At 41.9% G+C, this 14,711-nt stretch overlaps 1 protein-coding gene and 2 non-coding genes across 3 annotated transcripts; all 3 read right to left on the bottom strand.

Moving 5' to 3' along the window:
• Positions 1-220: 220 nt before the first annotated feature.
• ahcy (adenosylhomocysteinase) lies at positions 221-11,509 on the bottom strand. The gene is made up of 11 exons (XM_061041333.1): positions 11,357-11,509; positions 8,041-8,231; positions 6,163-6,238; positions 5,548-5,700; positions 4,593-4,705; positions 3,959-4,166; positions 3,594-3,681; positions 3,316-3,433; positions 3,078-3,200; positions 2,285-2,356; positions 221-853 (listed from the first exon to the last, which is right to left on the bottom strand). The coding sequence occupies exons 1-11, from the start codon at positions 11,382-11,384 to the stop codon at positions 722-724; spliced, it is 1,302 nt and encodes a 433-aa protein (XP_060897316.1). The 5' UTR covers positions 11,385-11,509; the 3' UTR covers positions 221-721.
• On the bottom strand, positions 5,030-5,161 carry LOC132978276 (small nucleolar RNA SNORA17). Its single transcript, XR_009673890.1, has one exon. It is a non-coding gene; the product is annotated as a small nucleolar RNA SNORA17 (small nucleolar RNA).
• Positions 5,797-5,931, bottom strand: LOC132978277 (small nucleolar RNA SNORA17). The gene has a single exon (XR_009673891.1). It is a non-coding gene; the product is annotated as a small nucleolar RNA SNORA17 (small nucleolar RNA).
• Positions 11,510-14,711: the final 3,202 nt, after the last annotated feature.

Below are 14,711 nucleotides of genomic sequence, written 5' to 3'. Positions count from 1 at the left end.
AGCGTTTTCTCGCACAGTTCAAGTACACTTTAGTTTAAGTGCTAACGGAGACACTGGAATAAGGCTGCTCAACACTTAACCGTTGGCCTCGATTCATCGACGTACTGATCCACTCGCGATAGAAGAGCTCAAAGAGATAGAAAAACATCATGAGGGTTTTATTTGATTCCATAAACTGGAGAGGGAATGACAGATGACAAGAGAAACTCTCTTTTTAAAAAAATACAGCCGCGGTAGCACTTGATGGTGTTCCAGAGGACGAGAAAGAAAGACAAGAGAAGGTGGAGAACTGAAGATATCGATGTTGGAGGGAGGCGACTCGACCTACGAGGAGCTTCAGGGTTGGATAATACACAGGAGTTTGTTTCTGAACCTTTAACAACTCTTTTGCAGCTTCCTGAAAATCCACAAACAAAAAGCTGCTATAAAACGGAAGCTATGGGTCAGAACTGGTTTTTATGGCCTGCTCCAGCTGTGTGGCAGATTTCTGTTTGATCTCAGGTTAGTTAAGCAGAACAAGGTGTCGGATTTTAACTCGTAAAACACATTTTCAGAGTCTTCTCCGCAGAAAGCTTGTAAAAAGTCCACAATCATTTCTCTGTATCCCTGAAATTACAGTATTTGGTAGCAAAGCAAGCTAAACTCCCCAAAACACAACACCCTCTGATCCACACCTTCTCTCTTCTTCTCCTCCTCCTCTTCCTCAGCTGGGCGGGGGCGCTCAGTAGCGATAGTGGTCCGGTTTGAAGGGCCCTTCGGTGGGCAGACCCAGATACTTGGCCTGCTTGTCTGACAGTTTGGTGAGCTTCACCCCGAGTTTGTCCAGGTGAGCGGCTGCTACCTGCTCATCCAACTGTTGAGACGAAGAATGGAAAGAGAGAAGGAAGAGTTTTGTGTTAGAGGTGAGAAAAAAAACAAACGGCTGTTTCACCTGCCAACCACTTTAACTTCTTTATGCACATCATCAGGACTGTGACAGCGATGAACACATTTCAATAACTGTTTCCCCTCCGTTACATCGTGTTCTTAAATCTCTTTGTGATGTTCAGTTACATGTTTTGATTGTTTTTTTCTGCTCTCCAATTAAAAGCACTAAATCCAAACACTCTTAATCTCCTCTCCTAAATAAAGAGAAGTGGTTCAACCTCACATTTTTAATCCACTTATCAATGGATCAAGCAAGAAGAACGTGAAGAAAAAACTAAATATTTTCTTACTCGTCGTGCGTTACAGTTCCACATGAGAATATAGAGTCACTTTTTGCAGCGAGTTTTATTTGCATAGAAACGGGGACACTTATTCCTCAAATGACTGACGCCATAACTGTTTATAAATGCACACGAACAGCACCGTGCACATCGACACCATCTGCTCTGGAATGCAGTTACACAAAATGTCCTCATAGTCACGTTCTGACCGGACGCTCTGTGCGTTTCCTTGTCTGTCTTCCTATTCTGTTCAGCTTGACGTGTGCTTGCTGAGCGCTTTGTCAAAAATGAACCCGTGTTAATGTGCACGGGTTTAGCGGGGGCAAAAGCTGCACAATCGGCCCGAGTTCTCTTCAAAACTTCCCAGTTTCAATACATGACAGTACGTTCAGGCCATAGAAGGAATGAGGGACTCAGAGGATATAAAAAAAATAAAAAAGACGCTCTGCTCCTCTGTGAGAGTAACCCCGCTCTTCAAAGCTTCACATAATCTCTCCGATTTGTAAGTCTGCTGTCTTTTTAAGCATTCTAAGTTCAAAACAAACGTTGGGTCCATCTCAGTCACCAGCAGCTCGCTCTCACTGTTTTTGTTTTGCATCTTAGCTCAGGTACGAGAAGTTTAAAATCCCTGCCCTCCTCGTGAACCCTTTCTCCTCTGATATTAGATTCTGTGGTTAAGCCGGTACATTCAGCCATCTGAGGTCAGGTCATCTGAGGTTTCCTTTCTCCCGTTTCTTCTCAGTGGCTTTCAAGGTTAAAAGGAAGGCATTTCAACATCTCAGAGAGGGAGCAAACAGAGTGTCGGCCTCATACTAAAGAAAAACCTCTTTAAAATATGTCATCTGGAGTGTTGGACTTCAAGTATTGAGTTAAGTACTTGTTATGTTTCTCTGTGCTGTTGTGTCTTTTCTCCGTTCGTCTGTCCACTCCAGCTCTGCCCAGGTGAAGCTACTGATCACCTGACAAAGTGCATATGCTGCATTCATGTGCTCATCGGAGTGTCCCAGTTTCCGAGTTGGGACGTCGTAACAGCCCCAGAACTGCAGTAAACACTTTATCATACTGAGGTTTCTCACCTTCTTGGGCAGGAAGTGGACTCCGAGGGGGTATTTTTCTGTGTTTTTCCACAACTCGATCTGAGCCAGAACCTGCAGAGAAGAAAAGACCATGAAGGTTTTACAGAAACTGTTGAATAAAGCAAACTGGAAGAAGCTCTGAAGTTATTCTGTTCATAAATGAAGACCTGTAAATCCTCCGTTTCTACCAAGTGGTCTGGTTTGGTTCAGTACAGTCTGGTACAGTAAACCCTGATCTTTTTTACATTTCCACAGCCAACCGTACCCTTAGTTTGTAGGAGAGGTGTTAGCCGGATGACGAAAGCAGCGTGACACAGTTCAGCTTGCCAATAAATCCAGGAAAGAAGATCGTGACACAGAAAACAAAGGGCAACAATGGAGGACATCCAGCAGAGGTCTTCACCTCATCCATGGGGCGTTGCTACGCACTGACATTAATCTCAAAAACAAAAAAAGTCTAGAAATTACTCGCATTTTGGGTTTGTCCTTCATTAGCGATGTTGCGGGGGAAGTGACTCTTTCGACCAATCAAGGGTCTGCAGTGTGTGCAGCTGAAGTCCTGAGGTACAGATCGGTACGCTTAGCACCCCGACAGAAGGGGAGCAAAAATGCACAACGGTACAGATCCGTTATTTTTGGCACCATTCCCAAACTTTTGTCGGTGAAAAAGCCAATACATATGTATCGTACTGAACTAAACGGGACCGTTTGGTGGAAACGGGGCTTTAGTTTACATCCTCTCTCTCCTGACTAGAATCATTTATTTTCTCTGGCTCACAGACATTCACGGTACCTGGTTGGTGAAGGAGTTGCTCATGACGAAGGAGGGATGTCCCATGGCACAGCCGAGGTTCACCAGTCTGCCTTCAGCCAGGACGATGATGTGACGACCATTTTTCAACAGAAAGCGATCGACCTGCCGAGAAGGAATAAAGAAAAGGAAAACTTCAGAGAACAAGATCCCAAACTGAAAACGACAAAATATCTCGGCTGTATAATTAAATTATTTCTATTTGGTTTTATTTTCCCACCTGAGGTTTGATGTTGATTTTTTCGGCGGCATTCTTGGTCAGCCAGTTCATGTCGATCTCACAGTCAAAGTGTCCAATGTTACAGACGATGGCGTCGTCCTTCATGTTCTCAAAGTGACTGAGAGTAAATAAATAACATGTCGTTGTTGTGCAGGCAAACACATTTTCAGAAAGTATTCACATAAAAAAATACTTTTATAATACGCAGACGAAACTTCAGTTTGAACCACCCTCTTAATTTACGTTCTAGTACAACTTTAAATATTTGTTAAACTCACTGTCCCAGGATGATGTCCTCGCAGCCGGTGGTGGTGACGAAGATGTTTCCTTCCTTGGAAGCCTCGTCCATGGTGGTGACCTCGTAACCTGCAGACACAGAAACAGACAGGGTTAAAAAATAAGAGTCAACAAATCATGTCTCAAAATCTTGGACAATTTAACCACAATTATGCAGATAACCCTTATAACTTCAATCACACGTTTGGTCAAATCTCATCGGCTCCCAGGCTTGATTTCGAGCGGACGCATCATGAGCCTCAAAGTTCTTCTCTCAATTTAATTTTTCCTTTAAATTGTTTCTGAGACAATGAGTCTTTTAATCCGTTTTTTTTAATAATCCCTTGTTTGGGTTAGGGTTACCTACCCTCCATGGCGGCCTGCAGGGCGTTGATGGGGTCGATCTCTGTGACGATGACGCGAGCTCCGAACCCACGCAGAGCCTGAACGCAGCCTTTGCCCACATCACCGTATCCAGCAACCACAGCGACTTTACCGGCGATCATCACATCGGTGGCACGCTTGATGCCGTCAATCAGACTCTCCCTGCAGCCGTACAGGTTGTCGAACTTGCTCTGCACCAAGCAGAGAGAAGAAGACAGATTAATACAAATTCTACGTTTATGCACAGAGTGAGACACAAGATTTCAGAACGATACCCGAGTGTCAAGATTCTTAAGATTTACCGGTACATCAATTTCCAGAAGTTAGTAGCGCGATAGAAGTGATAAGTGAATCTAGTTTCAGCTGTTCAATGTCAAAGAAGAATTATTGTAATTTGAGCACTCAATGACAAGGACGGAGATGATGTCATAAAGGCCAACAGGAAGTCTGCTTACAGTTAGTTAACTAGAACATACATTTCATATCATTAAAAACTGGAACAGTCTGTGTTCAAGAAAAAAAAAAATAGTATTCTGTCCACCTTCATCTACAGTCCCCCCCCTCAAAGGTGACTTTTAGAAAGGTAAAAGTGTTTTACTTTTAGGAAGGTGTTTTACCTTTGTGACAGAGTCGTTGACGTTGATAGCAGGCATTTTCAGCTCGCCTTTCTTAAACATCTTGTACAGGTTGTGGACGCCTGTGGTGGTCTCCTCTGACACTCCACGGATACCTGGAAGATACAAGAATTAAAATTTCAGGAGCACATTCTCACATAGACAAATATTAAACTCTACGTTATGACAGACATTATTCCGTTACCGTAGTTTTAACGTATAAATTCGACCCCTTGGAGACTTTTCCTCAGACCATTATAAGTAGAATAGAAGTTTAACTATCCCGTTCTAAGTTAATATTTCCCCAAAACACTTTTTAACAAGACAATAAAGTTAGACTCAGCAAATTCATATTCAAAATACTCAAAGGAAAAAGTTCAGGTGATCAAATCTTAGAAACTCTGGCTGTATGAATATTTATTAAAACATGTTTTTTTAGGAGTAGGTGGAAAGTATGACTCAGAGTTCTCCATGTGTGTTAGAGTCTAAGTGCAGACCTCCACAGCTCTCTCTGCCACCTTATGACACAGCTGCAACACTGACGCTGGGGTTGCAAGGCCTCAAGGGGCAAAAAATCCATCAAAATATTCCTAGAAAAAATGTAAAGTAATGATGTAATATTTGAATCCACTTCCTTTCATAAATGTCTGCAATACTAGAAGTTGACAACAGCCTAGCAGGTGCAGTATAGCTCAGTCTGTCAGACCTCCGCTGCCATCTAGTGGCCAAGCTAGTTTCCTGAAGCTGCCTCATCAAATTGTTGATGATTTAGAAACCAAGCTGAGCTGACTTTAAGGTTAAATTTACCAAACACTATTGTGTAAATCTATTAGCAGCTTCTTTTCAACAACAAACTGCTCCAGGCAAAGCATTGAAAAACCTCCAGCATCATGTCAGTGATTTAACAGTGAGCTCCACCAAATGTCGACCATCAGCACCTGGTGAAATTAAAACCCACCTGCCAGCAGTTTGGGGTACTTCTGGTGGACCAGGTTGGTGAGGTCTCCTCCGTCGTCCAGGATCATGTTGAGGGGCTGTTTGTCTTTGAAGTACAGAGTCTGCTCGATGCACCACACGTACTCCTCATCGGTCTCACCTTTCCATGCAAACACTACAGAGAGAAAGGAAATAAAAAGTATTACATTTCCCTTTGAGGGTCTCATGAAAATACTTACTGTACTACTACAATTAAAATAAGTGAATCTAGTTTGTCAGTGGAAAGTATGACTCCGAGTCCTCCATGTGTGTTAGAGTCTCAGTGCAGACCTCCACCATTCTCTCTCTGCCACCTTTTGACACAGCTGCAACACTGACGGTTGCGCTGCAACGCCTCAGGGGCAAAATAACATCTAATTTATATTTCTAAAAAAAAGGCAGAGCATGCACACGCTGCAACATGACAATGTATGCTTGAGGCAGTTTAACATGTGCCATTACCATCAGTACCATCTCAAGCCCTCGCAGACTCACTCACTGCAGACCTAATGCCAATAAAGTCCCTGAGGGTTCAGCGCTTAGGCTTTAGGGAGGAGGCTGAGATTGGGCCAGTGTACACAGAGTTATCGTGCGTTACCTGGAACACCAGACTTGGCGATGGCGGCAGCAGCGTGGTCCTGAGTGGAGAAGATGTTGCAGCTGGACCACTGAACCTGAGGAGAGACAGAACATCGAGACATGTTGAGCATCTAAATTTGCTTTCATCATTTCACTTTAACAAGAATATTTTTTATCAACATAGATAAACATAAATGGGTCTTAATGATGCCAAACTGGCGCCTGAAGAGAATCAGGTTGAAAGTCAACTTCTGTTGGTTTTTGTCTCGTCGCCTCGAACTTCAGCAGTGACCCTGTTGTCTCCAAGCGTCCTGCTAAAGACTAACCGTAAGCTAAGTTGTGTCATCGTTCAAGTCTCTTTTTGCTCTTTGGATGAGTGCTAATAGTTGTGTGATTAACTGTAGGTGGAACGCATGACTCTGAGTCCTCCATGTGTGCTCCTCTCTCCCCTCCTCTCTGCCACCTCATGACACTGCTGCAACACTGACAGCTTGGCTGCGACACCTCAAGGGGCATGAAGTCGATTATGAAGTAAGGCTGAACGATGTTGGAGGAAAAAAGCATTGCAATATCTTTTCTGATATAATAAAAATACAGGGAGTTACCCAAATGGATGAGTTTAATGTACTTTAATCATTATGTTTCACTTCATTCTAACAGGACCCAGCATCTGGTGACAGACTTATGGATCCTCTACAAGACACAAGTGAAGGAGCATTCATGCATTCAGTCTCCTACTAGAGTACTGAAAGTATCACAGTAAAACATTTCCCAGGCAGAGAAACCGAGTTATTTATTCTCCGGGTTCAGGTCTCTGCAGGAGTAAGCCGGTCCTGGTCAGACAGATAAAAACCTGCATGATAACACAACACACGGCCTTGAGGCAGACAGAGGGAGAGGGAAAATCCTGGGCACAGTTTGTTCTAATAAACAGAAACATAACCTTGTCTGTCTCAGAAAGAACTGCTGTAGGACGGTTAAGTAAAGCAGAAGATGAAGAAAACAGAAGTAAGACTGTGAAACACATGACAAGACAAAGGTTTCTGTCTAGAAACAATCAAGAATAACTACTTATCAGTTCAGAGGTAATGAATGCTAAATACTTTTCTTTCCATACAGACACTGATTCTGAATCGGATTCCAGTGTGTGCACATACTGGGACAGTATTTTCCAATAAAAAAGGCCTCATCGAGCTGTAACCGAAGCTCTACTTAACTGTTCATGATAACATACTGAGTGTATAGACTACAGTAGCAGGAACCTGATCACTTATTTTAGGCCCTAAAGAAAGCATTTGTAGTACAGATACCATCACCAGAGCAGCATGTCAAGAGTACTGTAGCATTTTTAGTAACGACACGTTTACTTTACTTACTGCTTAAACGCAGACTCTACATATGAAACCAAAGAAGATACAGACTAATTCAGACAAATAAGTCAGCTGTTGTTTTGTCTCTTAGAAAAGATTAACCAGACTTGAAAATGTATAACCCAAAGATGTTATTGGACTTGAGTCAACTCTCACGGCTGTGTGAGACGGAGTATGATGAGCAGTCTGTTGAAAAAATGAAGTTCAGTTTTTGTTTTGTGCGTTTGTAGAGTGTATTTTACGAAATGTGTTAAGTGCTTCTGGTGGCCCTTTGATATTTTACATGTAAATCATGCCATTAAACCAGCTTCTAGTACATCTCATAAAGTATGTCAGGTTCTGCGTCATTTTATCAAATTCAGCTTAAAATCTGCAGGTTAAAATCTTTAACTAACACTCCTCCGGTGGTTGCAGTTGGAAAATTAAATGACATTCTGGTGTTTTCTTTTTATTCTAAAAGCCATAAATGATCAGCAATAGCTCTCCTGTAAACTAAATTTTATTAACAAGCTGATGGTAAAGGTCACCTCAGCTCCGAGGGCGGTGAGGGTCTCGATGAGCACGGCGGTCTGCAGGGTCATGTGGAGGCAGCCGGCGATACGGGCGCCCTTCAGGGGCTTAGACTGACCGTACATCTCCCTCATCTTCATCAGACCGGGCATCTCGTTCTCAGCGATATCGATGGCCTTGCGTCCCCATTCAGCCAGGCTGATGTCAGCTATGAGACAAAGAAAGCAGCAGAGACAGCAGGATGTTAAAGAAAATATGAATGACAAACGTCTTCCTGCAGAGCTTCTCGATCCAGAACGGTCTCCTTTTCTGTGACGTAACAATCCGACCTGTCTTTACATGAACTCCCTGCAGCTAAATTAGTACATAATCCTTAACAATATGACGCAACTCCTGCTGCATACGTATCATCACCATGAATTAACCCAAAAGTAATCCAATGTTATGACGACATCAATTTACAGAAATCTTGATGTGAAAAATGAGGCCTCTGCTTTCGTTGCAAATAGAATTAAGCTATACATCAATTTAAGAAATGTAGATGAAACAAAAACAGCTCATTATGTTGTTTCTTTAAAAGAGAAAAGTCAATCACAGCTGTCTGCAGAGTAACTGTTTATTTCCAGACAGCTTCTGTTGAACATCTGTAGTATATTGTAAAGGACTTTATTCTGAATAGATATAATAGGAATTAGTTGTGCTTATAGAGCATGCAAGTGTAAAACAGGCTAGACTAGAAATTTCTATTGTTGTTGACTTGTGCAAAAGAAACAATTTTTATATCTCAAAACAAATGAATAATTGTTGTGTGAATTTCCAGCAGAGACAATATATTTGAAGAAAATGTCAAAATTGTTAGTGTTAATATCACTTTTCACGCTGATCTCTTCCTTACAGATATGAAACTACAGACAGCACCATTTTACAAGAGGTGAGGCGCTCTGTGATCTGGGTTGAATGCTCCCCAATGCAGCAGGTTAACCTCCATCATCCCCAAACATTAACACTGCAGAACCTGCAGCCTGTGCAAACACACGTCAGTCTGGATAAACTGCTCTGAACCAGCCCTGAGCTGAATGAACCTGCCACAGAGAGGATTAGGACATTCAAACAGAGGTCAGTAATAGTGACTCAATCAGTGAGTGAATCTCTTTGGGGATTCAAGTGAGAGCAGTGCTCCAATTCTGGCGGGTTTTTGGGTTAAAACCAATCAGTAACCACCTTTAATAAACAAATCAGTCTAAGCATGTGAAGTGCTATCATAGACCAACAAATTGAAGTTACTTTTTAGATAAGGCCAGAAGTCCAGGGTTTTTTGATTTTCAAATCTGCCAGAACAATCTGTGTATGCATGTGTGTACGCAATATATTTCCATTTTGGTCACTAATATCTGTAGTTTGTGATCTGAATCCAGAATGCCCAAAATAAAATGGTTTATTTCCTGGCTTAGCATCAAAGATTTACAAAAGGTTCATGAAATTCAAGCAAGACGTTACATAATCAGGCTGATGAACAAACCGAGACAGATTAAGATCAAACAAATCTATATAGTTCATTTTGTTTATTTATCGCATTACAGGTTGTTTTTTTTTAAACTTATAAATAGTGTAATGGATCATCGAGTATTTCCCTTATCAACGAGGCCTGAATGCATCCGAAGTGTTTTGGTCTCCTCTTGTAGAGTAGTGTTGATAAGTCATGTTTAGTATTTTATTAATCTCTAACCAGATATCTTCATACGAGAGCAGATAACAGTATGGTCATGAACGTAGTCTCAACTCTAACTTAATTCCCTCTTCATAAATTGCTACTTGGTTTTAATAATTGACAAGCAGCAGAGGGGAAGTTTTACATAGCTCAGATTTCCCTCATTAGTTCTATAGAAAGCACCAATTTGTGCCACCAGAGACCCTAAAATATTGACTGACTGACCCCCCGAGTTTGAACTGTCATCTGAAAATAGCCAGTTGGCTCTAAGGTTGTGGCAGAGTTAAGAAAAGATACCGCAAGTCAATGTTAGGAGGACTGCTGCTTACAATCGTCACCATTATCAATTAGTCTGCAAAATACATGATTCAGTTAGTCGGGGTACAAATCTGCAAACCTTTCAGAAATTCAATAAAGTTAATGAATGAGATTTTAATTTTCTGTAGATTCATTTATGAGCTATAAAGGAAAATGTACATTTAAATAGCTTAAGCAGTGTTTACAGACAATAAGTTGATTTAATTGACAGTCTTTAGAAAACGTGTGACATTGCATCACTGGACATGACCTCACCTGGTCTTGACCAAGGCGGTCTCAGACCTGAACTCTAAACAACTCAATGGAGAGTGTGTGGACTTTGACCAAGGGTTATCTGTTATGAGGACAAGTTATTTGCAAGTTATTCTGCTTTAAACCAGAAGCTCCGCACCACAGAGCAGCATGTGAATATTCAGAGGATAATCACAATATTTTGTATTTGCAGTTACACCTATGGAAAGTACCCCCAAAAAGTGATATTTTGCAAGCATTTCGTGACTTTTTGTGTTCCAAAAATAAGTGCATTTAAACATTTCCAATGCAAAGTAGCATATGTTTTGTCTTAACATTTTAAAGTTTTAAGGTGCGCCTGGATTTATTGAGCCCTTTCTGTTATTTATAAACTTAAGACAACATTTAAATCAAATGATTAGATGTAAAAGCTGTCGCAGGCAGACACCACGTGTAGTCACAGGATTACTACGTTATTCAAGCTGCATACAGTGCAGATCTGTCTGCCTGCTCCTGTCACTCAAGCCTAACTTAGCTGCGAGGTACGTTGCATCATGGGAGTAGTAGTTTACAAACACGGGCCATGTCGCGGAAAACACTGCCTCCTGCTCCGCTAAAAAACTACAACACCCACAGGCTGTGGATGTAGTCTCTGTTCGGGAAGAAGTCCATGCTCGGCGCTAGTGTGGCTGTGATACATGTCGATTCATTCTCAGATTTGAGCAAACTACGAACAATAAGTGTAGAGAAGTTGACGTTTTTTTAGCCCAACAGGTTACAAACACTGATGAGAATAACAAAGATACCTTTTACCAAAAACGGCTGCATGAAATTTACCATTACGCTAAGCTAGCAACTTTCCCTAAACAATAACGAAGTAAAGAAACAGACTTTAAAGCATAAAGTTATTTTCAAACCTGTGTTTAACACTTATCTAAATGCTGTATGGTTAGCTTTTACCCAACACTGTATGTAACAATATACTTAGCTACAAGCTATTTAGCTATCAAAGCGCCGACGGTCGCTACGCAACCTCTCTTCAGAGCTCGGTTAATATGAAATGTGTTGACACTGACCGACTTTGAAGTTAAGTTTCTCAGACATGGTTGTTTTCTTGTGTTTTGTTCCGGGGACGTTGAGTTCTGCAGCAGCCTAGCCGACGGACAGAAGGGAAGAGGGAGGGACCGACACATGACGGCTCGGTTTTTATCGGCCTAACTCATTCAAACCAGTTCACACGACGGGGGCGGGTCCAACAGGGTTCGACGCCGAATTGTAATTGGCCTTGAGAGCTAACCGCCCCGCAAGAGAGCGATCTGATTGGGCCACGGTTGATGGCGAGCAGCTGGCCAATGATAGCTTGAGGTTCAGTGTGGATGGGGCTTGAGTGTTCGGGACAAGTCTGGACTCAGTGTAAATAAGCGTTTCTCTTTCATAACACTGAGTTAAACTGATTTATTGGTGACGCGATCACTTATAGATTTTATGTAGAAATTTCACTTTTATTTATTCATTTGTTCATTTAATTTTACTGTGTCCAGTATTAAACATAAATAGATAAACTTTGTCTTGCCCAACAGTGACAAAAATCCCATTTGACAAGGCTCATAAAATGAACATAACAATAAAAACACATCACAAAGTACAGACGTTAAAAGCGGGACTGTTAAAAACAACAGCTGTTCAAGGTAATTATTGCAGAGAGAATTAATTATTTTTTTGTAGATATTTTTCCACACCAGGCCCCAAGCCAATTTGTATTGAAGTGTCTGAAATGTCTGAAATTCCAGAGACATTAACCCCTTAAGGGTGTGGAGACCACATCTGGACAAGTGATTGTATCTGGGACATGTTGTCCGTTGAGTTTATGACATACATACACCTAAGACAGAAACCCCCGCAGCTGTATGGAGAGAGGTTGTCCTGAAAAAACAGATTTCCATATGTTGTTCTCCTGTGGGGTGTGTCCATAAATACCAGAGTTTCTGTGGGTTCGAGAGAGATCACTTTTGGCTTTGTGTCTCTCCCAGGTCGAACCATGGCAAGCCTGGAGATGCTGTATATTGTTAATAAATAATCCTTTTTGAACGCAAGTCAGTGTCAACGGCGAATTTCTTCATCATCAAACATATCATCAACAACAAGGGGAATCCACGTCAGTATATATATTAATAAATGTGAAGCTTATTAGATGGTGAAGTATTAATGAAGAGGGGGTGTGATTTAATACGTTTTTACTTCCTCTCACTCCTTCTCGGACATGTTGATCAAATGTATCCTGTCATGTCTGGCAGTTTCTTCTGCATTACTTTCCACTACAATACAGTAATTATTACTTATTTTCTGTCTGTTTGAATGATCACCCTTTTGTAATTTGTTGCATGTCAGAAATAAATAGACACATATTCAAATGTCGGCAGTTGGTGCGTTGAAATGTGAGTCTCTGTCTTTATGTTTTTATTCATAATGTTGGCCTATAGCAACAAGCAGGAATATGGATAGAAATCCGACATTAAAAAGAAGCAGTAAACTGTCTAATAAAAATGTGAGTAGGTGTAATATGAAGAGCGGTTACACAATCTCACCTCTGACCCCGGCCTTCACCTTTGCTCCAGCATTTTCTTCTCTCTGGACTTCGTCTGCGGTCTCACTGTGGGTGAAGGTCCTCACACATGTTTGTTCAGCAGATATGAAAGCCAAAGTGTCTTTTGGTTAACTGCTGTCATTTTTAACATTTGGGGCAATAAAATCCAGAATTTTCCCCGTTAGCAAATAATAATAATAATGAAAAGAATTCCCCTCACATGCAGGCCGGCTTCTCATTTAAAATTTCTGCACCCTCGTTTTTTTTTTCACAGTAAGAAATCAAGGCTTTTAAATGACAATAGTGACTCTATCGACAACTATGATCTGATGGTCATGACAGGTGCAGGTGACCTGTCTGTTCACCAGGCACCACATGAGGGACCAATAACACAGACACTATGTTTCATTGCTGTAGCCGGTCACTGTAGCTGAATCCTCTTTTAATCTCAGCTGCACACTACTAGGGCTTTCGCACTTGCAGAAATCTCCTGAAAAAATCCTGATATTTACAGGAGGAGCTGTATGTGTGAATGCAAACAGCTGAATGTTTCGCTCGGACTTCACCGGGAGTTTCTCCTGCCAGACCCCTAGTATTTTTTCCGCAGCAAGGCCGAGTGAGCTGATGTGAGAACGCAGCGGGATATTTTCCAGAGAATTCACCTCGAGCCAATAGGAGGGGGGAGTGACGTTTATATACTCTGATACGTCGTTTAGTCAAGTGTGGACTCTGTACAACCCTAGACTGCAAATATTGATGGACGCAGCCTGAGTGACGTCACCTGTCTGTTCCTGCAGGGGGCGCTGGAGTCCCATCGATGGTGGTCTCCATGCTGGAAATGCTGTCTCAGCCTAACTTTCAGCTCACCTAACGACAGGCTGAGAGCTGGATCAGGTTTTTAACCTCCTGACAAACCGTTACATTGCGCATAACCATGCATAACTCGTATAATTCATAAAGGAATAATTTATCATCAGGATGCGTCTGAAAGTTGAACAATGACTTCATACTATAATATTAAATGACCTTTTCTGTAGTTTTTATTTCATTTTGGTCAGGGAGAGGATCACTAATGTTAGTTAACAGCCTGTGGGAGACCATATACTTTTTCTGTGTTGTATGCAAAGTGATATTAAAATGCTAATGAATGTTATTTTACAGGGACAGCTAACATCAGAACTTTGTGAAAATTGCCACATGGCTGTTGGATATATCATTGGGGTTGAAACCCAAGGAGGGGAAGTCTTACAGCCTCGAGGAGAAGAAGCTCATCTCAGGCTACTGGAATAGAAATGTTATCCTAGAGCTAAATTAAGAGTGGAGCGACACCCCTTAAACTTGAGTCTGGTATGAATTTAGACTGCACAAATATACACAAATAGACGTGCAAGTCTAAAATCCAGTGAAAGAGTCTGAAAGGAGGTGAACTCAGGTATGTACACAACACTCAACTGTCACTAAATCAATGCAACCCTTATTTAACATCTTACCTTTTGGCTATTTCAAGTCACTGGCGGTGACGTTCTTGAGGGGGAGGCAGCAGAGAGAGCCTCTTGCTGGCTTTGGTTCAGGCGGGATGAGACGAGCTGTAAACAAGGAGGAGATGGGCAGTGACTGGCCATCACTGCAGACCCGCCAAGCGGGGGATATTGTGGTTCAGGGTAGAAAACATCCGGAGAAAGGTGGACACCACCTGACCACATTTTCTCCTGGTCGAGAGCTGCAGTCACAAGTGATTGAAGGTGCAGCCATTTCGATGTACCCAGCGGTGAGTCCAAAGGGGTGGCATGCATGGGCCCCCCTTCAAATCTGATTGGCCACCCCAGGCGCCACAGTCACCGAGCTAC

The sequence above is a fragment of the Labrus mixtus genome, chromosome 7 (genome assembly GCF_963584025.1).
Source record: "Labrus mixtus chromosome 7, fLabMix1.1, whole genome shotgun sequence".
Lineage (NCBI taxonomy): Eukaryota > Metazoa > Chordata > Actinopteri > Labriformes > Labridae > Labrus > Labrus mixtus.
Note: the sequence above shows the minus strand (reverse complement) of the source record. Positions and strands in the feature narration are given on the sequence as shown.